The sequence below is a fragment of the Agelaius tricolor genome, unplaced genomic scaffold, assembly GCF_023055355.1.
Source record: "Agelaius tricolor isolate 1412-34295 unplaced genomic scaffold, bAgeTri1.0.p SCAF_1, whole genome shotgun sequence".
Classification (NCBI taxonomy): domain Eukaryota; kingdom Metazoa; phylum Chordata; class Aves; order Passeriformes; family Icteridae; genus Agelaius; species Agelaius tricolor.
Genome location: NW_027269261.1, coordinates 70,819,223 through 70,846,445, shown reverse-complemented (window position 1 = coordinate 70,846,445; position 27,223 = coordinate 70,819,223). Strand labels below are relative to the sequence as shown.

At 38.4% G+C, this 27,223-nt stretch overlaps 1 protein-coding gene across 2 annotated transcripts in view; it reads right to left on the bottom strand.

Moving 5' to 3' along the window:
- SEC63 (SEC63 homolog, protein translocation regulator) overlaps positions 1 to 27,173 on the bottom strand; it is a 53,222-nt gene extending 26,049 nt beyond the window's left edge. The window contains exons 1-7 of one of the 2 annotated variants that reach the window (XM_071439319.1): positions 26,890 to 27,173; positions 13,254 to 13,353; positions 12,351 to 12,465; positions 8,710 to 8,822; positions 6,374 to 6,435; positions 2,974 to 3,032; positions 2,189 to 2,239 (exon numbers count right to left, since the gene is read on the bottom strand). In XM_071439319.1, the coding sequence (XP_071295420.1) occupies positions 2,189 to 2,239; positions 2,974 to 3,032; positions 6,374 to 6,435; positions 8,710 to 8,822; positions 12,351 to 12,465; positions 13,254 to 13,353; positions 26,890 to 27,013 (624 nt within the window). In that variant the 5' untranslated portion in view covers positions 27,014 to 27,173. The remainder of the gene's footprint in view (positions 1 to 2,188; positions 2,240 to 2,973; positions 3,033 to 6,373; positions 6,436 to 8,709; positions 8,823 to 12,350; positions 12,466 to 13,253; positions 13,354 to 26,889) is intronic. The other variant, XM_071439311.1, reaches the window with a different exon arrangement.
- Between the last annotated feature and the right edge of the window lie 50 nt (positions 27,174 to 27,223).

Here is a 27,223-nt window from a genome sequence, read left to right as displayed (position 1 = left end):
TGGTTTATTTCTGGTGTTGTTTTAATAAATCCACTAAACAGAAAATTCACTCGATTTACCACTTGCTGTATATGATGTGGTAACTCCTTACAGAGCAACTCAGCATTCAAATCTAGTTTAGGCAGGCCAAGACCAAACCAAGAAGAAAGAGATTTCTTTCACTATGAGAAAATTTGCAAAACTGTGATTTAAGTCACCTGACCACAAAATGCTTTTCAGAAGAGGAATCTGGAGGTGGCCCTCACTGGAAATTTTCAGAATTAAGCCATACACCTTCAGGTTGACAGAAGAAGAGCAACACACTGATAATTGCCTAATTATCACCAGTGACTCAAATTACAGAACTCACTCTACAGTGATTGTACTCTCTAATATATTTTCAGAAAAATGGTGTGCTGGGTTATAAACTGCAATCTGTTCATAAACTCCTCCCTGTAAGCAAAGCTCATTTAACATAAGAAAACACATTGAAGATACTCCTCTATCTACTGTGAAATTTATTAACTACTTTACTGCTTGTTGCTCTTGACTGATAAGTGATGCTTACTACTATTAGTTTCATAATAGTGAATTCCCCCACTATGGAAAGAATTCTGCAATCTACTTAATTATTTGGGAAATATTCAAGGAGTGGCTCCAATAAATTTTTTAATAAATTACGTTTGATTCATCCGTGAATAGATGAATGCTGACACAGTATATTACACAGCTTTCTACAATGTTTTTCTGCATAAAAAAATTAATTATAATCCCACAGCTATCAAACATTTGTACAAGTATAGGTATTGGAAGAAAAATGTACCTAACCAGTCCAAACCTACATGAAAAAGGCTGCCCTAACTGCTTCTGCAGATACAGCTCCTGTCTCTTGCCTCATGTACAGGACATTATTTAGGTCAGAGGAAGTCTGGAAAGAACTATTTATCAATATTGTCCTTTTTCATTAATCTGGATTCAAAGGGTGGAAGTAGCCTTGCTTTATTTTAGATGCCCATCAAACATAGGATGACTACACTGCAGTTAAGTTTGCCTTCTTTATTGATTCATGAAAGAGAAACAGGCCCATTAAAGGTATGAATTATCTTGTATGTCTACTTTCAAATGAAATGATAAAATAACATGCTTCATAAAAATGACTATTCCTCTTCGCTGACTTATAAAAGAAATTTACAGTGACAAGTCTGAACATACAAGTCTACATCTGGTATAGGGCAAGAAGAGGCAGGAATTTTTTTCTGTGCTCAGAACATTTGTTTGTACCAAGAGCAAGGTTGTTTTCCTTTCACTTGAGCTATGATAAACCTGGTGTAAGTCACTAAAAGTATCTGTATACAAAAAAGCATCAACTAAATCCTAAAAGGAAAAGCATGAAAAAAATTTGCATCCTTGATTTTAGACTTTTTATTCAACCATTTGTTGAAGTCAGCACATTTAATCTTCTAAACTAAATTTCCAATTGCACAGAAAGACTCAAAGGGAAGGAATAATGTCTCTCTTGAGTCTCTGCACACACTGATGCAAGCAGCTGCTAAGACCTCAGGACACTTTTTCAAATTAAAATCTACTTTTCAAGAACATGAGGGCCTTTTGGTGTCAGTTCTCTAAGTCTTGCTTCATGCCACACCCCAAATGCACAATCACTGCTTTTAAACAAAATTGTTTAAAAGCAATACTTTAGGGCAAACCCAAGCCCTGAAATAACACTCACCTACCAATTGATTCCTCACATATTGCAATGTCAAGGGCAGACATCTCATGGTGTACAGAAGATCAATAAAAACTGAAACTATTTAAACAAAGGCAGGCAGGACAAACCAGATCAACCACCTGCTGCACCTGCAGTAATCATTCTAGCACCACCAGCTAGAGATATCTCAGTCTTTACTATAGCACCCCTGAATATCCTCTTGAGCTCATCACCTCAATAATTTTCTTGAGAAAGAAGCTACAAGACAAATTACGTAACTTAATAATTCTTGTGATAGCCAGTATTTTCCCTGGAGTCTCCTCTCTATCACGGCACTGCATTTTTCTGGAAACTCTACAGCAGCTACACTTTTTTCACAGTAAAACACCACCTTTTTAAAAACAGCTCACTTGCACTCTCTATGAAAGCTAAGAATGAGAACTCTAAGACAGCCTTTTTTACAACTTGGTTACAGAGAGCAGAATATCAGATACTACTTACCACAACAACTGGAAGAATAACCATAAATGCTAATCCATATACAAACAACACCTACAGAAAAAATAGAAAACATACTGTATTAGATACTGTGGCTACTTAATACCACTCTTGTTTAATCTTTATTCTAAAATAATCAAGTAGTATGACCACAAGCTTACTAAAAATTATCACAAGCCTACTGCATAATAGTGTAATTATTTCTGAAGATCAACTTACAAGTAATATAACTAGGTATGGCTTAAATAAGGAGTGTCAGTTTAGTGTGATTCACATATTAATCAGTTTAAATGATTCACACACTGTCACAGGTCAGTTTCTTTAATAAATAAAAAGTTGGCAGCAAGACTGTGATGCAGTGGACAGACATCAAAAGTAATCAAGTGGTTAAGAAAAACACCTTACAGCAACAATTACAACAGGAAGAATATTTAGATACTGTGTGATTAGAGCATCACTAGCAAACCAAATGGAACTGGAGAAACCCAGCACACAGCTCTAACTGTGTTTCCTTGCAAGAGTGAACACACACTTTGTAGCAGGGGTGACCACAGTAGAACCTCATTGTCACTGGAATGAGATCCATCCAAACATATTCATACTTCATTCTCAAAGGTTAGATTTAAGCTACTGTAACACTCACAACTCCTGAAATTTGCTTCAAAGATGTTCACTTGGAGCAAAGTATTAATGTGTTTTGACTGAAAATGTGCAGTATTAAGCAATTTTTTTTTTCAAAAACACTTGAAAGTTCACCTTAAAATCTTGAGCTAAGTAAGCTGACTCACCAAAATTGAATTTTTCTGATCCACAATCCAAGCTGGCAAAGCTATACCGAAGCTTGTAGCTGTAGGATGAAAGAAAATAAGTTCACTATAAAATACTGAAAAACATTTTTAAAGTCACATTATGACTAACAAAAAAACAAAAAACACTAACCCACAATAAACTCACTCATGTTTATTACTTCAATAAGCAAAATTTTAACAAATACAGCAAAATTAAGCAACAAATTAGAAATACACCAAGTATGCAATAACAGGACTTAAATCCAGCACCTGAAATACCAAGTATTTCAGCTTAACATATTGCAGTGAAATAGATAGGCAAGATTTATTTCTACATATATAAACAATTGGAAGTTTTGTGAGTTTTGCATTGCAGAGTTTTCAGCAGTTTAAATACATATAGTTAAGTAAGCAAATGAACTGCAAGAAAATGGTCTGAACAAATTACTTCTATGGATAGTTCTATTGGTTTGTCCCTCTAAGAAAATGTTCTAAGCTGTAAACTGTACACACAAAACCCTCTGTCAGTTCAAATTTCTGTGTGACTGGTAAGAAAGAAAGAGGAACATTCTCCAATTCAAAAGAAGTTAGGCTACAGAAAACAGAAGACATGATTCTCTAACATCTCCAATATACAGATCTGAATAGAGAGTAGCATAAAATAGCTTTTCAGACACAAGTGGTAATAAATTAAATTTTGCAAACACTATCTATCCCAATACTAAAAGCTCCATGAAACCAATGGGGGAAAGAAAAGAAAGTAAGACTTCATCGATTTCTAGGACCTGCTTAAAAGAAAAACAACATGTTTTCCTTAGTACTAGCAGTTATCCATGAGGAGCAATGCCTTAAATAAGGATGGGCTAGGATCCCTCTGTAGTTAGGCACTACACTGATTGATACCATCTCCAACAGACTGTGACAGCCATCAATGCAGATAAACAGCTGTTACCCACAAGCCTAATGTGACTTCTCTAGGTTGAAAGTTACTATTCCTTGAGTCTCCAATCAAACATCTGACAAGCCTGACCACACCTCAGCCTTAGGAGTTCAAGCAGATGATACCCAGTGAATTTACCACATTAAGTTACAGGAAATGCCTTGCCCTGGAGAAGGAAGATATCCAGACTCTAATCTGTTAATGATTATGGATTTTTAGAAGAATCTACTAAAAGTCTGTCCTTTACTAATGAAGTAAATTTCAGTTTGCTACAATATTTTTGACCTTTAGGATTGTAGCCTTAAATTGTTCCAGGAACAGAAGCAGTTCAGTAAAAAGCTCTTTCTCTTCTGGTCTGAGAGTCTCCTTGCCCCCACTCATGCCCACTGAGCTGAAGCACCAGCAAACAGCATGGGGAAATTTAATCATAAGGCACTTTTAGTAGACTATCTTTATATTCTTCAGATCTCCCTCACCTGCTTGTAAACACTCTTTGAGTGATTTTGCATTTACTTTTAGTAAAGCAGCAAGTCATGCAAATACAAAAAGCCCTTGTTTGCCTGCCTCTGGCCTCACACTGCCTCAGCTGGATAGAGAGGAATGCTGCTCCCTGTTCCTCTGTGCTGGGCACAGAGGGTGGGATGTACCAGATGTACCACACTGAACTTGGTTGGGCATGTCTAACCCCAGATGTGCTTCATCTCAGCCCAGAAAATCCCTCTATGAGGGACTGTATCTATCCTTTGTCTGTACAGAACTGTAAGACTAGAGTAAAGAGCTTGGGTACATGTTTTACACCACAGATGTGTAAATACAGAGAAGATAAATTTCACTAAATTAGAAAGCCCCTCACACTTTAATGTGGAACAAAGTTAGAGAATAGAGGAGAGAGAGAGAATAGTTCAGGGATTTCTCCCACTCTTCAGATGTCTCAAACAATAACAAGAGGTCTAGAAATAAAGCAGAGAATTCCACTTCCACTGAAGTCTGAGGTGGAGTTTTCAGAAGAGCAGGAGGCTTAACGCCCACAGTACGAGCTGCTACCCTGCCAAAAAATCCTTTCATTTTGCCCTCTGGGAATCCAAAGTCTCTTAGGTTTGTGAACACAATCACTAAACCAACCAAGGATGTTTGTGCCTTCTCAAGTTTTAGCTGAGTTTTCTTTTGACGTCACAGCTTCAGGTCCATTCAAGGACACTGACACAACTGCCTAACTTCAAATCCTATGCCTTGTCAACACTAAGTGAGTAGCTTATGGATGTGAAAAACAATTTAGTATCCAGAAAGGTCCTAGCAAAGCTATTAAAATTTATAGTACCATTTTGCTGATATTGTGACAGCATCTCTGAAGAACGATTTTATCTGTATTTTGTAGCAAGAGGGATAGAGACCTCTTACTTGCCAAGCAAAGGAAGTACTAGAAGCTAGGAGTTGATAGAAATCTGTTATGCTATAAAACACAGTGTTTAAAGAAGCTGATCCACCACCTTAGTCCATTAGAAATGCCTTTGTCAGACCGTGATATAGTGGCAAAGATGTTTCTTTGAAGGAAGAGAAAAGATTTTTATTTCTTTGAAACACCAGTTCAAGGAGTAGGGTTGGCTTTTTTAACTTATAAATTAATGTCCTATGTTGGATGGATATAATTCAGAAGAAGAATTTACAGCACAGATGACAGAGTACCCTCATGTCATCCTGTAACTTCAGAATTAAGTTACAAATTCCATTTATTTCCAATCTGGCTGTAACTCATTCTACACAGATATGTTGTATAACTTGCCTTAACAAATGGCACATTTCCATTTTGTCTGTAATGAGTATCAGCTAGAAATAGGCAACATTTTTCCTTAGTAGGCCACTTAAACAATCACAAAGGTGTTTTACAACAATTCATACAACTGCAAGTAGGGAAAAAATTATTAAATTTCAGTCTTAAATTCATTTTGTTTGGATCACCTACTGTAAAACTTTAACACACCATCACCAGGATTATTTTCATGTAGTAACCTGCCCAGAAACAATAACCCCTTGTACATCCTTTCAAAGTGTGTTTATTGCACTATGGCAAACTGTTAATTTTTCAATATACATCTCTAGTATTTAATCATAAATACCAAGAAATGTTTAAAATCGACAAGTTTCTGATAAGCAGTATTCTATTTTTTGCTTATACCTCCATTAATATTGGCAAGTCTCCCTAGATACTCACTGAAGCTGACTAAAAACAATTCTTCTCTTCTTACCATAATAAAAAGTTCAAGAAGTGTAAAGCAAACTCTTTCTTGCCTTTCCCTGCCACCACCCCCAGAACCAGTTTCACAAGCAAAGAATTGGTCAGATGCGTTGCTTTAATCACAGGAGAAAGTTTTTATATAAAGCTCTAACTGCTAATTGACTGATCAGATATTACACATCTCAATGTGCAGTGCTTACAGAACCTCTGTCATTCATAATTGTTACCTTGTGGTCCATCTGGATTACCAAATTCTTCCCAGTTTTTTCGTGACTCTTCATCAGTTAAGCTAGTTACAAGAAGAGATATTAAGTTAATACAGAAGACATTTCTCTAAACCATTAACAAACAGAAACTTGAAAATGTGGCAGTCACACCATTCTTTAGAGGTGGTTTGGAAATCTAAACAGCTTCTGGTATTTTTACGAAATCTAATAGGAAACAGTACTGCTGTATACCTCCTTGACAGAGAAGCAAATTCTTTAAGGACTCTGACAGGAAATCAGGCACAGAAGATGCCCATGCAGGAGAATGCACAATCACATCTCCCTTCCATGACAGTGACTGCACACCCATCAGCACACAGTATTTCTTGATGCCAGGTTACAGCACAGAAAAATTTGAAAGAAAGAGGTTGAAATTTATCTTATTTTTTGGGAGGAAGGTAAATATGGAAGATTGATCAGAAGTAGTCCATATGGGTCTTAATCTTATTCTAGACCTTTAGCCTTTGACAGCCCGTGTTTGGTTTTGTTGGGTTTTTTCCCCTGGAACTCCCAAGTTTCATATTTTAATACTCTCTTATTAAATAAGATACCACCTCCTAAATCTTACCGTTTCTGTGCCTGTTCAGTAATGACAGTTTTTTGGCAATTGTGTGCCACCTTGACAGAGCCCCTGCTACTAAGGAAGAATACTGCTTTAGAAAACAGAACACCTGGCTTCACTGTATGAAAGATTTTATCTCATATAAGAAACCCAGTGAAGAAGTCAGGCCTCCCCTGATCACTTCTAAGTCCCCCATTTGTTGACAAGCAGATTCACCAAATGGGCAGCTTTTATAGTCTTTCAAGACATCAGGCTAAGGAACTTCACTAATGTTTACCTCACAATATACCTCTGCCACAGCCCATGCACTAGTGTTTGAACTATCAAACTGCAGCACCAAGTGTTTGAGTACTGGCTTGTAAAGCAAGTAATTTACATGCTTCACAAGTTCAAAATGGCATACCAGAATTCCAACTGAAGAGATTTTCAAAGTGATACAGATGTGTTTAAGCAAAAAGTATGATTTCCAAACTGCTCAAGTGAGCATGATTGGTTCTCCTTCCCACCTCTTCCCAAACAGGACTCTCCATCAGTAAGGTTAACCACACACACAATTGACTTCAAGGCAGAAATCATCACTTCCTAGGTTCCCCGATGATGTGACTGACTCAATAAATCCCAGTAACTGAAGAAGTCTCAGAGGCAATGGGCAAGAGTGACATGCTGTGACCACAGTGACTCAGCACAGCTGCTGCAGAGAAGCTGACTCCACCTCAGCACAAAGAGGACACGAAGTGGCCTTTGTTTTACATAAAATCCTATCAACAGATGAGGGGATCAACTGGTGGCATAAACATTTCTCTTTGAGTGCATAAAAAAACTGTGAATGTCTCAAGTTTGAGACATCAGCATGAGAGGAGTAAATACCTGGCTCAGTCCACCAGAGTATAAAAACCAGACAACTAGGATTCTGTAGAGAGCAATGGGCTCCTGCTGGCTTCAAGCCACACATGCCTTCCCATCAGCATCCTGACAGTGAGTGCATTAGAGACACCAGTAACAGGAATCCCACTGGTATTGTGATTGAACTGTGTATTGAAATGCCTGTATTTTGATTTCCTTTATACCAAATTCTTATATTAGACATCTCTCAGGTATTAAATAAATAAAAATGCTGTAAGAGATAAGACCAAAAAATACTCTAGAGGAAAAGCAGATTCAAGGACTCAGCTTTTAAGAACTATACAGGAATTATCAAACAGTCACGAAGTAAAAAATCAGGACTGCATGGCAAGCATAACTGGAAAGGGATAGGGGCAAGCTGAGAGAAAAAGGATTCAGAATGAAAACATCCTTTTCACTGAATGGAACAGTTAAAGTACTGTCTTTTACTCTTTGGCTTTACCAACAGGTGAAACAAACAGTAAACATATTTTCTAAGCATCGCTTCAAAACTGCTGTAACAGAGTTGGTTGGTTAAAAACCACAACACCCATTTTGCTCTTTGTCATCTTTAAGATTTAATATGTGTTCTACTGGAAACACTTTTCCTAGCTGACATGAAAGTTAACACAAAGAACTAACACCTTACAGTATTCTGACAGGTGCAAAACAAATTATCCTTTCTAACTCATAGAAAGCAAATACTCACTGCAGGAAGACATGTTTTGACTTTTGTTACATATCTGAACACATTTCTTCCTGCCTGCTTGCACCCTCCTTGCTCTTACTGTAAAGGCTGTTCTGCCCACAGTACTGTGATTCCCTTTTTTTCATAGGCAAAAAAGAAACTTACGCTGCATAGGCCTTAGCAATCCTCATGAACATAACTTCATCTCCTCCTTTATCTGGATGGTATTTTAGGGATAGTGCACGGTACTGTTTCTTTATTTCCGATATACTTGCTCCCTTCAAAAGGAAAGGTTTGCATTTATTAATAAATACCTTAAATAAAATTCATTCTTTATATATAATCCTAATACACATTGCATAGTATTTTTCTGAACCATTCACTGAAGAATTATATTGTAACATAGGATCATGAAACTATGTTTCATTAAAACATTATTATTTTTCTAGATAAAATTCTTACAACCATTATGTTTTTAAACTAAGACAGAAGTTCAGAGTCTAACTAAAACACACTCAGATGACTGAATACTGGGTTTTATCTGGATTATTTTGCTTGTCCATCTATAGGAACAAAAAAAAAAAGGAAGGATTTCTTATCTATTTGGCAAATTTTAAACATATTCATGAATACAAGGAACTCTCATTTGCAATATTCTTCTATTTAAGCACAGTTCATAGATCAAGTATGATGTTCTACTTGCAGTTTGTATGCAGAAATAGATCTGTCAGTCACCAGGAACAGCAGATTTCCCTGCCACTTAAAAAGACCTTTGACTAGAATCATCCTACCCATAAATTATTTCAAACTTCTTGAGCAAAGGGAATACATTACCTATACCTGAGAAAGATTGATTTTTATTCTACTCCAGCATGTTGTTAAATACCACCAACAAAATCCCTTGTGCATTAACTTCCAGCTTGGACTGTGAACTTCATTACTCAAGACAACCAACAAAACTTCATAGTAAGTTCAGCTAAAGTTTTTTCTATATGTTTTCTGCTAAGTTTTGCACAACAATTACCACAAGACTCTCCAGTATTTTGTGCCAGAGAAGCCTAGCATGCTGACCTTAACTGCATAATAAACACACAAGAATTTATTCACAGATGATGGTACTGTTTCAATAAATTTAAACCAGAAATTAAACTACCCTGAGGCTTCACTTGTTGTTACTTTATCTCACTTTATACAGTCTGCCATAATCCAACACTATTTTTCAACAGCATGCCTGATTTAATGCACAGGATTAATTTACTCCATTAAAAATTAGACTTCAACTAAAACCAGATGTTTCAAGACTAGAGAAAGAATGCCAGATAGGGAGAAGAGGCTAAAAAGTTGGGGAAAAAGAACAAAGGGAAGGGAAAAAAAACCCAAGCTGTTTGAGATGTGTTTTCATGGCTCACATGAATGCTGTCTATAAAAAAAAAAACTAATTTTTTCTTTCTGACACAGAAGGTGCCAGAAGGTGAACACAATCCCAGAAAAGTTGACAAGTTTTTCATCTACATTAAATTCTTACTCCTCATTTTCAAAAGCTAGGCTACAGAGGTTAGGCCTGACTTACAGAAAAGCTTAGTAGCTTTGGACAGCTGGTATCAGTCTGCTTGGAACACAGAGTGTGCCTGTATATAACCCCTTTTGAGATTCATCTTTATGCCTTGGATCCCAGCTTTGAAACTGCAGTACAGATACTTATTAAATAAATAATTAATATTGGAGCACCTTATGTGTTAGTGAATTCCAGTGGTATGCTTCAAAAAGAGCTATTCTATGTTCAAAACACATTGCTGATATTGCATATAAAATCTGGTGTAAGTACATTATCTGGACTTTGTTGGTGCTGTGGTTCTTCTCGGGAAATAAAAGCCTCTTGTTAAAAATTGATATGCTAACATAAAAAATAATCTTGACTAGAGTATGAATGCAAAGAAGAAGTGAATTACTGTGCATCAAAACTTTGAAGTGATTGCATCTGCAACCATTTTATTTTTTTTAAGTTTAGGGGGAGGGGGTTGTGGTGTTTTACGGTTTTTTTAAATAACAATAGCAGTTCCATTATCTAACTACACTTCAGCATCTGTATCACTTCATCAGCAGGACCAGCTACAACTCTCAAGGCTCCACTTGAATGGTAACAGAAAAATGTTCATTTTTCACGTAATCTGAACTGAAAATCTTTCAAGAGATTTAATAGAAATTGCTTGATAGAAACAGGCTCAGATTTTGAACTCTTTCCTTGAGCCCTACTTCAACTATCTATCTTCACGACCATCTTTTCATCCCCCTCTTAAAACCTCTGGCTCTCATTCAGCTTGTCCTTATGAGAACATGCTCCATCCCTCAGTTCTTAAGGCATTCCAGAACTGGTTTCTTTGCCTGGGTAAGTTGCACATGTCTTTAGCACACGTACAAGTTTTTATCAATAAACACTAAGCTATAATTCACTAAATGCGTTCCTTTCTTTCCCTCCGGGTTGTTACTTGTAGAAATTTCAGAAGGATAACAAAGGAAAATACTCTGATGACCTAATCCCTAGCCTGATTTCTTTAATCAAAGTTAACCCAGTTATACAAACATTTAAACTGCATGGGTCCAACTGATACCATTTAACAGTAAAAACTTGTATTGCTCCTTCCTGTGCATCAGTGAGAGAACTCAAGTCAGCAGCAGTGAGTTGAGCTGTGGTTGAATTGCAGTAACTTGGCTCCAGACGTGACAGGCAGGTGTTCTACCTGTCTAGCTAGAAATAGGCTGCAGACTTCTCACCTGCTATAAATGGCTTTCTTAGCACAAGGTGCTGCTTTTCTCTGCTGACAAGTCAACATCATTTAAAGGCAAGAGATGCATTTGCTAAAGTTGACATACATATTAAGCTCTCGCACTAACAATGTACATTGCATTTAATCAAAACAGGTACATTCAAAGCTCATTCACGTTCTTGTGCTGAGCTGATCTACAGTGTATTTCTTCAGACTTGAGAGTGAAACATACCTCAGACTCCAGAACTGGAAAGATGACTCTACTGTTATTCAAAACAGGAGCCTTGGATCAGGAAATAATTAACATAAGCAGACAATCTGCTCAAGGTATTGTGGTTAAGATGAAGAGTTTAAAAGAAGTTCAGAAAGTCTATCCTTGGGATATGTAATTTTTGCATCCATTTTGAATCAGTCCTTCAGTATAAACAAAGCACTGCATCTATTTTCTAGATAGGCACTCTATCTTTTTTTTTATCCCAGTTCAATAAACCTATTGGCTGGGATCACTGTTTAGAATTTGCTGCTTGCATTCACAGATACAACCAAGATTCAGGCTAGCCTGCACTACATCAAAATGTGCATCACCAACACCCTTCAGTGAAACCTCTCATTTACAAATATTGCTCTGTATAGAAACTGTAAATCAAATGAATTCACATTCTTGTTCATACAGTTACTTCAACATCCCTAGAAGTTCCTATGCAGAAGATTTACACAGGGCATACAAAACAGATTTTTTTGGTTGTTTTCCTGTACACAGAGAGGAAAACAACATCAGAATAGGATTTTAAAACACCCACCTCACTACATTTGAAGGCACTAGATATAAAAGTTAGAAATTGGTACAGATATAGGCAAAAAACACACGTAACAACTGACTTTATAACATGCAGCAGTAACTTTCACATGCCAAAAAAGAACAAAACCACTAGATAGATTCACTAAACTTACTTTGTTTGAAAAAACATGTCCAAGATTAACATCTACACGCAGCATATACAGTTACAGTAGCAGAGACTAGTGAAAGATGTTATTACTTACAGGATCCAAATGTAACACTTCATAAGGGTTGTATTCTTGATACTCTCTGTCTGTTTTGGAAACTTTGTATGCAAGGAACAAAAATAATGCCCAGCCAGCAAGGAGGACTATTTTCCTGTTTGGAAGAAAAAGAATTTTTTAAATACACAAATCCACTAGCTCTAACACCATTCTAATAACATTGAAAGCCATCTTATATCACTCTTCAAGAAATAGCATTAAAACAGCAAGAAACACTAAAGCAGGTGTTAGTATTTCAGTTTTAATACCACTTTTTCTCCTAGCTTTTAACAAGGACAATCCACTACCACAAAGTCTCAATTTTTTAACTGTCTCTCCTCAGCAGGTATACACTATTATTTCCTATTTTTAAAGGATTATTTTAACTAGATCCTAGACAATGTGTTAAAAGGAAAAAAAACCAAAACACAAAAAGCTGACACAGGTGCATAACAGACAGCAAAACATTTTGAGGATGGGCATAACAAGGAACTGATAAAGGGTTCACCTTCAAACATACAAAATTATTATTCTTTTATATTTGAGTATACATGTTCACATACTAAATATTTAAATGAAAAGATTGCACTAGCACTACTAATTTCAGTGAGGGAGAATTATTTTTTTGAACAAATAAAAGCAATGTTTACTCTTTTCTACAGCTGAGGCTCAGTGGTCTCATTCCTCAGGTATTTTATACAGGAAAAACAGTATGCATCTAGATTTCAAGCCCTACTAGACAATAATGATTACCTATTAATTATTCAAATATTGCAAATTGCAAATGTCTCTTTAGTGATGCAAAAGTAACTAATCCCTGCTTTGATTACAAACCAGTGTATTTCTATATAAAACAAGGCAAGAATTGATTAATGGGAAGCCATGCAAATGAAACGTACGTACTTCACTGTAGGAATTATGTTCTGCTGTGGCTTGAGCAGTCGCAAGCGGTACCACAAACACCTTCCATACACGTTCCTTATATTCTTTAATCGAATTTGTTCTATAAAAATAGAGAGATTGTGATTAACCAAGCTGACAAAACTCAGAACAGCAAACATGCCCACCTCACCCCAAACAGGCAGTACAAGGTCAGTTGGAGGACGAACATAAGGTCCAGCATTACCACAGGAAAGAATGCTTTCTATCCATTTAAATGATGCTGTACATACATAAGCATAAGAAGTTGGTCAGATTACTCTCTCTACCTAAAAGAAATCCATTCTATTTCCTATATGCCACATAGTAACCACCACATGTGAACCCAACCTTTGCCTAACATGCACCTGTAAACTTTGCTTCTGCCACTCAACTCCAAAAGTTTCCCTTTTCAGTATGTCAGCTATGGCATGCAGGAAAAACAAACAGAATGCAACCCACAGGCAAACTGGTATTTGTATACAAATAAAGAGTACAGCAGGAACAACAGCAAGTTGTGGATAAATCAGATCTTTTTTGCTTTGCTTTTGTCTGACAAAAGGAGCTTCCTTTTTTCACAAGTGAATTTACCATGCCACAGAACTGGCACACTGTCCTGCAATATCCTGAAGACTTTGATCACACTGCAGTGAACACCTTACACATTCCTCAAGGTAAAGCTCTGCAGTGAAATATGAATTGTACTTTCTCTGGATCTTAGCTCTGGAATCCATATTCTGTCAGGGAAAAAGGTTCAGTTTTAAAAGCACACAAGTAGAGATCTCTCGTTTCTTCTCAGTCCAGATCATGGCTTCCCATTACAGTGTAAGAGCACTTCAGACAACATCCTTTGATATGGGATTACACGGAGACAAGTGTGTGTGGGGTGGGAGGAAATGCTTTTCCTCCAGTCAAAACCACTTCTTGTTTGATGGGTAAAATCCTTCACAAGAGTGAATCTCTCCTTTAATACCTATTTTAGGAACAGGTATCAAAGAGCCTTGGAAAGCAAAGGCATAATGCACCCGCGGGGCTTTTGAGTTAATCTCACTAACACTACCCCATGCATCAAGGAACTGTTAAAGCACCCCTCTCACAAGAGGATGTAGACTGCCACTTCATTCCTGTAAATAATCTGGGAAAGCATCCCCTGCCTGCTTTATTTCCCTCCACATTGTTCTCAATGCATCCAAAGTTCCTGAGATTCACAAATCCCGAGATTTTCCCCAACACAGTTCTTACTCACAAGGGTTCTCACAAGTGCATACTGTAGTAACTCAAAAAATGTATGTGAATGTCCAGCCAAAACTACATCTTAATATACTTTTCAAGTTCAAGAAATATAACTAGTACTGATACAAAAGAAAACCTGAGTGGCACCTCTTTCATGACTTTGTCAAAGACCTTACAGAAGTTTAGGTAGATGACATAGGTTGGTCTTCCCTTGTTGACTGCTGCAGTCACTTCTTTTGTATTCTGGGCTTGAAAACAGGTACAAGTAGAGAGTGTTTAAGTAAACAGTTGACTTCTCTTGATTGGAACTTACGCAAACCTCTTGAATATCCAGTTCTTTAAGCCTGAGGCATCTGCTTCTTCTGCATGGGTAACACAGACCACACAGTTCTTGGGCAAAACAGAACAACCTAACGGGTTGGACAGGGGAAAAGACCTCAGGAGATCACCTAATCAGACCCTGCTGCTCAGAGGAGAATAAAATGCAGCTGCTCAAGGTCTGGCTGTAGGCCTTTGGAGTGGCTTCAAAGACAGAGCTCACTGTGCCTCTGAACAACCTATTCTACAGTTTGACCATCCTCATGCAGCAAAAATCTCTCATATCTGCCTCAACCTCTGTTCTGATTTACTAATCACACAATGAGTGAGGACACGAGACATACAGACACAGAAGAAAGCTAATTACAGGTTGGATTTCCAATTTTCAGAGATTACATTCAACCTGTGTTTACAATTCAGCCATGCCTGGCTTAAGTTTGGTTTTGAAGTTCACCTATCTTACATACCTGTTTCCAAAGAAACAGGAGGATACACCCAATCTTCAGGAATGTTTGACAATTGATCCCTACCTAAACCTAATCATTTTGTTTCAGGTTCTGGAGGTTCCAAAAAGTGCTTTAAAAAACTACAAAGCAAAACAAAACAAACAAAAAAAAAACCTAAGGAGAGATTATTTTTCATTCTTCTGAGTAAAAAGAGAAGATTGCACATTTATTGTTATTGGACACAGACAATTCAAGAAGAGAGAGAAAGGAAAGAGGTACAGCTGCAATTGTACTGAGAAGTTTTAATCCCCAGAATTTTGTTTCAGCTGCAACAAACAAAGGTCAGTTTTAGGAAAAAAATACCACAAATAAGACTACTGGCATCAGTATTTATATCTGAAGCATATAAAAGTTTCAAAGTATCAGTCAATTTTTATGACAGCCAAAAGCAAGCAAAAAGCTAATATCCAGAATCAATGGAAGCCACCAGTTTTCCATTATTCTACCTCAAACTGCAGGAAAGGACAGAAATACACCCTAGTCTCCTGTGTTCTTTCTACCTTCAGGCTACTACAAAAAGCAAAGTCACATAGTCCAGAATACAGTTCCAGTGGACTCTGTCAGAAAAAGAAATAGGAGGAGATGCACATGAAATATTCTGCCCACCAGTCACAGACAATTCATCCAAAGGAGAATGGTTTTGAAAGAAAATTACTTCTTTCAGCAAGGAACACAGAGCAACACAGTTCTGCAGCCCTAGGAAATGCCAAGATCACTTTAAAGCCAGACTTTCACAAAACTCATTCGTAGTGTGTCATCCTCTCTCTACACCTGAATGGAAAACTTGTACCAGTGGAAAGCATCAAGAGGTGCAAGTAATACACACAGCACGCAAGTCTTGAGTAAAGACTACAGCACAGGGACACCACAGCTCTAAGCATTACATCTGTTCTGTTAAAACTGAGGGCAACAGACTCAGTCAAAACACTCAAGAGTTTCCAGGTTTCCTGGATTTTACTCAGGGTTCCACAGTTTTAATCCCCTTAACTGTACACTTAAGTAGGTTCCTATTTACTTTCCACAGTTATGTGTGTATATATATCTATATATATATCTATATATATATATATATATGCAAAATCTGAACTCCTGGGCTTTTTTCTACTTCAACAATAATAGAAATCAAATAATTGTATGAACAACTTATTTACTGAGGTCTTGAACTGAGGCTCTCTGTAAAAATTTACTTTCTTAAGCACTTAACCATTTCTCAGATAACAGATGAAGTAGGAAAAGGCTATCCTACTTTTTCACTAGGCCATCTATGCTTAACTCTATTGGCATTTTCCTTGATAATTATTACAGAAAAGACTCCACATGAATACAGTATGTTATCTGAGATAATTTTAAAAGTCACAGGATGAGGAAAAAAACCCACATACTTACTTTCAAAAATGACACTGACAAACATTTATAACTATGTTGTAAAAGAAGTCACCCATCTTTGCCAGCAACTAAGAGGCAGGATTGAAACTCACAGCAAACTCATAGTCAGCAGCTCCTCTGAAGTACTGAGCAATTTCAACTTTATTATAATAGGATTGACTTCTACAGTAAAACCCCAAATTAAGAGGCATGAAGCAAATTAAATTGATTTTAAGGTGTTCTAAAACACTGTTGCTTAAATGCAAAAGCCTTCAAATAAGCACTAGTGTTCCCACTGGGATTACTTTAAAAAAAATTAAAAATGGAAAGCATGTTTCAGGATTTTAAATGCACCATAGCAGTGAAGAATTAAACCATCCGATAGATGCTTTCTAACCTAATGTCTATCATTTTAAGAATTGTCCTCATGACGCTCATTATTTATCTATAAAGAGGTCATGTCCAGGTTAGCCTCTTAACTAAAACATTTATAGGTGAATAATCTCATCCTAGTTGTTTTCAAAGAGATTTTTCTCTCTAGTAAATATTTACAGAAATAAGCCAAAAAATTATGTGTTTTGAGTAATATTTTAAGTATTAAAACCCAAGCAGTTCATTAACTACAAAGAGACCTACGAAATACTTAACAGCAAAGCTTCTTTTTTCCAGAGCATGCTTTGCAGCAGCTAGATAAAGCTTAAAAGGAACAAAAAGTAACCTAACTTTCCATTCCCACAATTCCACACATATTTGCTGACCAAAAGATAGCATTTGTTACTAACAGCTTTAAAAAACAGCAACATAAGACAATTCAATATTCTGAAAGTTAACCTCTTTTCAGAGTTTACTTACCCAAGCTTTGTATTTACAGTCAGCTGGGCACAGTTCCACATTACACTACTGCTACTCAAGCCACTTCCAAACCTTGTCCTTCCTATTAGTGTACTGTCTCATTTGCACTGATAAAACAGTCAGCAGAACTAACTATAACTAACTAACATTTAAGCTCCATCAACTAAATTATCAAATTTATAGTCGGGCTGGAGCTATAGCTGCATTGCAAAACTTTAACAGAATCTGAAAGGCATCAGAAAACTGGACACTTTACTATGGAACAACACCCACATGAGTCAAGGTTATCAATTTCAGACAAAGCCAACAACAATTACAGGCTCCAAGATTACACACTCTTAACTATTAACTGAATTTTATCAGTTTGGTGTGGGGAGGAAACCAGAACACATTCAATCCAAAATAAATGCAAACAAAAGTCACTAAACATATCATCAGTCATTAAAAATGCTTGTAGTCAGTACTGTTCTGATGCACACCCTGAAGAAATTCTAATAAAAGACAGAATTAGTGGACACAAGGATAAGTACCACACATCCATTCAGCATCAGCAGAGTCTTTGGTAAAGTCCTCTCAAGGAAGTAAATATACAGAACAGGTCCTGCTGATACAGTCTGTGGTTTCCAAAAGGCTTTTGAAAGGTTCCTTTTACAAGTCTTTCAGAACAACCATCTAACTATTGCAAAAATAAATATGTGACTAGAAGACAGAGTGAATTGCCAATTCCCTCAGCAGAAGGAAATCCCCAGGAGTTCTGCAGGAATCTGTGTTGGAACTACAACACATTTCATTAATAAGTAATCAGACTAAAAGGGTGAGCAGTAAAATAAAGCTTCTGGATGATATGAACTTATTCTGGGTAACAAGGACAAGGGCATACTGAAGAATTGTAAAGATCAAGCAAGTGCACTTCTGAATGGCACATGGAATTGAGAGTATGAAAACAAAGTCCAGTGAGGGCTAGTCTAATTCTATGGGTACAAGGATGAGCTCAAGGCTGACCATTACCTCACAGAATGCAATCTTGGTGTTGTGAGAAACTGTTCTATGTAAAACTCAGCTGAATGCTTATTACTAATAAAAATCAGAGCATGTGTTTAGTGCATTCCTACGAGAACAGGAAGGGATTATTACTCCACCACATAAGCTGGAGGTATGTCCAACCTTGAGGCTGTACATACCTCAAATGTGATGCACAGCTCTAGCCCCACCTCCTAAAGAGGGGCAACCAAAAAACGTTCAATTAAGGTGAACAAGAGCCATCAAACATATAAGGAGATTTATGTCCAAAATACAGCCCACAAATCTTCCAGCTGAGAGTAAAGTGCAAGGAGAGGTAATGGAAGGGTGTAAAAAACCTAAGAGACAGCCAGGACTGAACTTTTGCTTCCTCTTCCAGTAGAGCAAATAAGGATTGTTAAGCAACATCAGAAGCAGCTGCAAAACAAAGGCAATTATTTGTGGAGTGGGCAGCAGATACAGTGACCTCCCTCACATAGGATGGTACAGATGCTTTAACAAAAGTTACTGAGTTCAAAACCACTGGAAACACAGAGAATATGCAAAGGAAACACCATTTATGCTTGTCCTGTTATTAAGGCACTCACTTCTGTAATACTACATAAAAACCCCACCTGATCTGACCCATTATGTCCATGCTTTTGCTTCCAAAGAAAGAAGGGTATTTGAAACTTTATTGGCAGGGTAAGCCTTTGTAGAAGCCACAATGCTTACAAATATCCTAGTTTCAAACAGTTCATCCAGCCAATCATGATAAAGGAATCTTCTGAATTTAAAATGCCTGTAAGCAATTTCCTGCAAAAGAGAAATAATAGGTGAAAATCTGAAAACACATCTTAAATCTTCTTAATTGTATACTTATTTAAAAACTGGTGCAGACACTAATCGTTTTGCTCAGGAAAGAAATTAGGTACCCGTTTTGTGCTCCTGTACCTGTACCCTGCTCTTGATATTTCCAGCCAGCACAACCCTCCTCACCATGAAATTGAGATATATGTCAGGTCCTGGCTAGTAACTGAGGGAAAGGCCTATAAACCCCTATAAACAATGGGAGAAAGCAGCACCACAGGGGGCAAGGATGCAGCATCAGCCCCAGCCAAGACTTGCTCAAATTGCTGCAAATCTGAACCCTTCTTCACAGGCATGAATTTGAAACACAAATTTAAAAAAAAAAAATCACAACCAACAAACAAAAAAAAAAAAAGAACCCCAAACTGTGGAATCACTACTCATTCCATTTCCTGTCATTTCTGTCATTTACCTTGCTTCTCTCTCAAATTTCCTGCTCCTTCTCCAGGAACACTTTAGCTGCCCAAGAAACCATAACTAAATCTAAATAAAATAGCCTGTATAACCTGGTAGTTTTGTGTCATGTCTATGAGTAGTCAAGACAACCTTGCAGCAACTATTAAATGAACAAGGTGTGCAATAAAACCTTCAGTACACTGTTTTCATAAGCTTCCATAACACAGGATGAATTTTTTAAAAATAGAAACTACTTTATTTTTATGCACATGTAATGAAAGATAAAGTTATCGTAACGGCTTGATCCTTAACTTGCCACAAAAAAGCATTTCAGCATTTTGTATTCTGGACAGTCTTGAAGCTACTCAACTAATCTGTAATACAGGGCTATTAATTTTATTTTACTACTAGGAAGCTATAGTGGTTATAGTAAGATTATAATACTTTTTAAAAATTCCATGAAAAGACAGGCTTTTTTTTCCAAATAACAGAGAAATTTGGATAACTCTGTGCAAATGCTTTGTTTTGAAAAATATTTTTAGAGATAATTGCTAGACATTTCTAGTGGCATCTCATGATGTTTGCCCCTTCTTCAAATGTTTCTCAAAAAAACCCTACTGCTTCAAAATAGCAAAATAGCAAAGAAAAAATTAACAAAACAAAGTAAAGTATCACCAGTACATTATATTCTGCCTTCAAACAGTCACCTAATAAACTGTATTTTTCGGAACTTGAAATGGTTTACGTCAACCATGGCATACTCAATCTCTCAAAAATCTCAGTTTGTAGGTAGTAACAGTCCTTAAATGCATAACTGAGTTTCACTGACTCTCCTCCCACTTCCTGACACAATGACAAAAGGTTATATTAACGGGAAAGGATAAACACACACATATGGGCACAAAATGCTTATATTCACAGACATCAAGTTTTCACACCCGTGCTTTTCCACCACATTAGCAATGAGCATGGCATCCTGTGGTTTTATCCTGTCCTTTACCAGTATCTTGTACTTTATCCTGCATTACCAAATGCCAAAATGCTGTGAAATACTTTGGAGTAAGGTTAATGAGATTTCAGTGAGCTGTGGGCAAGGACAGGCATCACAGTTAACCCACTCCAACCAATCTTATCTCACACCAGAGGATTAGGAGCACCACAGAAGAATTTTACCCTGAGTGGGAGCAGCAGTAATGCTGCTTCCTCTCCCTCAGTTGCTGTGAGGTGCAAGTGCTCATTACTCCATTACTGATAAAACTGAAGAAGTGCTGCCTGCATTCTCTGCACTGGCTTGAGTCACATCCAGGTTGCACACTCATTATTTGTCCCCAGCCAAATAAACTTCACAGCTTCCATTTCCCTACCTGCACCTTAAAGCAGGGGATTATATGACAATCTCTGAGGTCAGCCTCAACTCACACAGATGAAAAACACACCAAAAAATTAGAGAAACCTTCATTATTGACATTACTACACAGAGATTTCCAGTATAGTGGGCAGATATACCGAGAAGTATGGTTCCTAAGAAGCAAATAAACTAAGCAAACCTTTACAGAACAACTTTCGCCAGACTTCTGATCAAGGTTTTGAATGTGAGTGACAACTACTGTCTACAGAACTATACAAAAAGCCCTACTGCTTCAAAATAGCAGCACAGTAAAAAATAAAAGAAATAATATTAAGTATCAACATGGTATTATATTCTTCCTTTTAACAGTCACCAAGTAAGCTGTCATTTTTAAATATTTCTGTATATTTGTCCACCCTCAATACAAAAAAGCCTGCAATATTTTTAGGGTTCTCTAACTGCCTATGCTACTTCCTACAGGTATGGCAACTTCTAAGATTAGCAGGAAATTGCCTTCTTTAACCAGATTTTTAAAAGTTTTTCTTTGTATTAGCCCAGTGCTCTTCAAGAAAACTTTAGCTATATCTCACACAGAAACACTTGAGAGGGGAGGGTGCAAAGGAAAAATGTTAGTAGTGAGCAACTACACCAGAATAACTGCACCAGAATAACTTTTTAGCAACCACATTCTTTATTCCAAGAGCAGTCCTTGCAATGGTTTTACTCACAGTAATTAGGACAACATACAGCCAGGCTGGGGAGCAGCAACAAAAACAAAAAACACAAACAAACAAAAGCCAAACAAATAATTAAAAAAAAAATTTGAAACACCATAGACTTTGTATGGATTTCTATTATAATGAAAGTTAACGAAATAGCTTTTATCTATTTCATATCAATACTTTTTCTAGATACAAAAATGCAGCCATTCATCTGGTTTTCTTCCCTTCCCAACAGTAGGTTTTTATGTTCTTAAACTTCAAGAAGGAAGATCTACATTCCAAACAGAATAGTTCCTACAGCCTCTTTTCTCTCAGAGAAGAGACTGCAATCTTTTTCTAGCATTATCCTTGCATTCACAGCTGTTATTCTTAGGGGTTTGTGAAATGTTTTCAACATCTTGTTTTGTTCAAGTTACTATAAAAAACTCAGGATAGATACTTCTATTCTTTCCATCAGCTTTGTAACAAATTATGAATACCCAATGCCCTAAAACAGGACAATTTATTTAATGAAGACCAAAAGAAACTAAAAAAGATGAACTAGCAAGCTTCCAGGTACACGTACTTAACTACAAAGCACATCACAATCTCTGACCACCTGTTTCAGCACAGCTTTATAATTATGCGCCTCAATCCAGCGGCACAGGTATAAGTCAAAAAGTACACAAAGTTCAGCAAACATATCAGCATTGTGCAACAACTGCCATATTATCCAACTAAATTAATTCACCCCTTGCTCCCCATTTCCTTTCTAGATGCTGACATTTAAGCTTACACAAGCTTACACTGAAACTTCAAAGCAAGTCCAACAGCAGGAAAGTACTTTGATGGACACTCCTCCACCCCAAACTGCTGAGGGGAAAAAAAAAAGAATCTTTTTCTTCAACTTTCACAATTAACATTTAGAAAAACAACTTGAAAATTCCCATTGCAGAAAGTACCTTTTTAGCTAAGAATGAATCTGCACCAGAATAACTTTTTAGCAACCACATTCTTTATTCCAAGAGCAGTCCTTGCAATGGTTTTACTCACAGTAATTAGGCTAAATTAATACCAGAATTTTTTTTCCCAAAACAAAGGTAACCCAGAAAAAGTATGACTTCTTTTAGTAACAAAACATATATACACACATGTATGTTTTAAAGAAACAAGTCAAGGATAAACAATATAGCCTGAAGCCATATTCACCATCACCTGAAGCCATCACCAACACTGAAAGAATCAGTCTACACATTAAAAATAAGACAGAAGAAAGAAAAAAGGGACAACAATCAATTTTAGCTACAATTACTTTCTTCCACTCCCATACATTAGTGCTCTATTTGGCACAAGGCACGGGGAGAAATACAAGACTTAACTCTGTCAGAGCACTGCTGCCTCGATGCTATTATGAAACTTCAGTCCAAGACACAAAGCTGAATAATTAACCTTCCACAAAGGCTTTATTAGCTCTGGAGTGAACACCAAGGAGGTAAAGTCATTTGGACAAATCCAGTTTACAAAGTCAATTACCTGCTTGTTTGGTTTATCAAAGCTGAGGTAATGAAATTATGGGACAGTTCACAGGGTGTCTAGCACACCAGAGCAAAACCCTCCCAGATACTAGCATCAACCCCTACCACAGGCTGCAGCAACACTTCATATGGATCTATCAGAATGCCTGGAAAAAGCAGGTTTAGACACTCAGGAAAAAAAGCAGCTCAAATTTTTCTCAGTACTTTAGAGACATAAGTTACATCATGCTGTTCTTCCAGACAGTAGTATTGAAAAGGCTTTCCAAGAGTTTATTATAAGAAGAACTAAAAGAAAAAGGTTAATGGCTTGCCAAAAAACTATTCTACTACAAATCTGACATTAGGTAACACATTTTGATTTTCCTTGAAGGAGTAAAGCAATATAGATCCAGTCTTACTTTCCAAGCTTCACTATAGCAAAAACAAACATGGAGTTTTGCAGGGGTTTATTTATTCCATGAGCATTTACTACAAAACTACAGCACAGAACAAATCCTAAAATATTACAGGCAATCAGCAATTCCCAGATTTTTGCTGTACTTCTCCCTCCACTGGCACTCTGTAGTGTATCACATACCAGCAATCCATGGCAGCACATTTGTAGAAGGAAGCAGCAGGCATCAGTTGTGTGACCTTCCTGCAACGAGCATTTCACCCTTGCGAAACACTAGCTCTAGCCTGCTCTTACAACACAACGTGGCCGAAGCTCCTCTTCCAACACAGGTTTTACGAAAAAGGGAATCTGCTCTGTGTCTTCTGGAAGCTCTGGTTTGCATTGCAAAGGGGTCCTGAAGTGAGGAGCACAAGCATTGATTTGCTTCAAAAGCTCCCCCTTATCTGGTCTTCTTCAGTCCTGCAGCAGGAGCTGAAAGAGCTCACCAGTACAACCTCACCAAGGTCACCAGGGGTGACAAAGGCTGGGTTCTCTAGCACAGGTAGGGCAAAACACAGCCCCAGAACAAAAATGTTACTTGGTTCTACACACAGGGAGCAGAGGTCTTAGCAGAACTTGTTCTCTTTGGCCCAATACTGTGCCTCAGTACTGGAAACTCCAGCCTAAACTAGCATCAAAATAACATCTCATATCAACATCCAGATATTTCTGCCCATCGAAGGAAGCAGGATATACTAGTGTTGGAAGATTTCTCTTCTGAAGACACAGGCCTTCTCCTTGCTTCTGAAATAAGTGGTTTTTCTGGTTTTTTAAACTAGTGAATTACACTGAAAACAAGAAGCAGTGGCTAAACAATTAGTATTTTCCACCATCACAAGGTTTTAATTTATTCCTGAAATCTTGTTCAAATGCTGGAACAGGCATAGTTGAATACATACAAAAAGCTGTGAGAAAAAATACTCAGAGGATTTTGCTGGAAATTACTTGCCTAAGAACCATACACTTAAACAACTTAAACATCACAATGTTCTGCTACTTAGCAGATTTACTTCATAAGAACTTACTTAGCAGATCAACATTAGTCCCAAATGATGATCTGTATGACACCTCAGCTCTTTGTTTAAACAGAGCCTGAAGAAAAGAACTCAATCAAGAGACTGCAGGCATGCCATTAATGCATATGCTAAAAACTGGACTACATTCACATTTTAAAATCCATTAAGACAATTATGAGGCAAAAATCATTCTTCCATCTTCCTTCATTTCCACTGGTGATTTTCACTTAGTTGACTCATTTCTTTGCACCAACAGCATAATAAAATCTACCTTTTGCTTTGGAAAGTATGGTTTGACACAGCTTTGGAAGAATCTAGCACTGAATGCAGAATAATATGCAGCAGGCCCTCTATATACTGGACTATGCTGGCTAGACAGAAAGAAATTAGTAATAAATTTAATGGCAGGCCTATTTGGAAACTTGGTGAAATCCATACAGCCATATTCCAAAGTCAGGTTTTCATTTTCTGACATTCTATAAGGATAGCTGACAATCACCTATGTAAGGCTGGTAAAGTGCTTCAAGTTTGACAGCATTTCTACAGCTTTTCCTGCTTCTGTCAGCCCCCTGAAACTGATGCTAACATCACAGAGTGTCCCTGCTGGCCATACCATTCTGCACAGTATCTCCGGCAAGTCACAATCATTTTCCCAAGAAGCAGCTTTTAAGAACTATGGAGGAAGGAAAGCACTCCCCCACTGCCTCCCATCCTTCACCAGAACAAAAATTAAAATCTTGGTGTTTGGAAAAAGGTTACAGAAGTAGCATTTTCTCTCTGACTCCCCCCTCCTCAAGAAAAACCCAAAGATTACAAAACACCTTCAACAACAGTAACGCCTCCCTCTTGCAACAGTCGGGATGCAGAAAGAGGAGGCAGAGAAACCTTTCCTTTTTAGAAGAGAGAAGCAACTCCTCAGCTGTACAACACATAGTAAGTACCTGGAGGGCAGGGAACAACCCTCCAAAGAGGTTCTCCAGCCAGGGCCCTGCCAGAGGCCACCGACACATCTGCCAGCAGCCAAGACTGTGAACAGCTGTCATTTAGCACCAAAACAACATTTGTTCTATCCTACTCCTCACTAGAAGGTAAAGGATTAAGATTCCATTGCTAGGTATTTCTTCTACATATAAAACTAAGTTAAGCAGAACCTGGCAAGTCATTTAAAACGGCATCAAAGCCACTAAGTAACCACCAGACACTGAATGTAAAAAGATGCAAGGAACAAAAGGGATTCTGCTCAGATTGCAAAGCACAAGTGTTCTTAAGAGGTCAGTAGGTTTCTGCAAAGGGAACCAGTATCAAGCATCCCTGTTTTACTAAGCACTTACCACCCAGCCTTTAAACACAATTTCTACAGCCTTTTTAATCCTAGAACTGCTGTTAAAAAAGTGTTCCTGTGCAGCCTATATACCAAAACGCCTTCTCCTTCCAAGAATAGAGGGATGCAGGAAAGACAGAGTGGAAAATTACTTTGGAAATGAGATTCGGAACTAGTCAAAGAAACTTTATAAGACTGTTCAGGGAGACAAAGCAACATCCCGAAGGGTGAAGCAGAAATTTAGCCCTTCGGACATTTAACTGTGATTTGCAATGGTAAAAAAAACAAATCCCCATTTTCGCACCCGCTTGACCTTATGGCACATAAAAGCTGAACCCGTAACTTTTCCTCTTTGTCCCCAACTCAATAGCTTGCTCTTTCCCCACGACCAAAATTGAGGTCATCCACCCTGAAACACTAGGGGAAGACAAGGGAAAACGCAAACCCCAAACAAAGCCCCGGACCCCGGCGCAGCGATGACTCTGCAGGAGCCGCGGCGCGGAGCCGGGCGCGCTCGCTCGGGGGGCGGCGGCCCCGGGACCCTTACTCCGGCCCAGGTACCGCTAAATGGCCGCCGCCAAGCGCAGCGCGGGGCCGCCGCCCCTCCAGGCGGCCCCGGGGGCGCGGGCAGGGCCGGACGGGAGCCCCGAGCGCGGCGGGCCCGGCCCGGCCCGGCTCCGCTGTGTGGCGGCGCAGAAGCCGGCCGTGCCCGGGGTTGGGCCGCTCACCGGCGTGCTGGTCCCGCGGCCACAGGTAGTAGGTGGCGGGGATGACGATGAGCCCCACGAAGCTGGTGAGGAAGTAGAAGAACGTGTTGCCGCTGTCGTCGTACTGGAACTGCTGCCCCGCCATGGCCGCGCCGGCCGCCCGCCCGTCCCCGCCGCCGCTGCCGCCGGCGGCCCCCGGTACCGCCGCCCCGGGATCCCGCGAGATCGCAGGCTCGGCCGGCCGCCCGCCCCTCGGCAGGCCGCGCAAGGAGACGTGTCACTACTCAGCCACCATAGCCCGAGTGGCGTCACCGGCGGGCCCGCCCACAGCCCCGCCCGGCCGCCGATTGGCCCG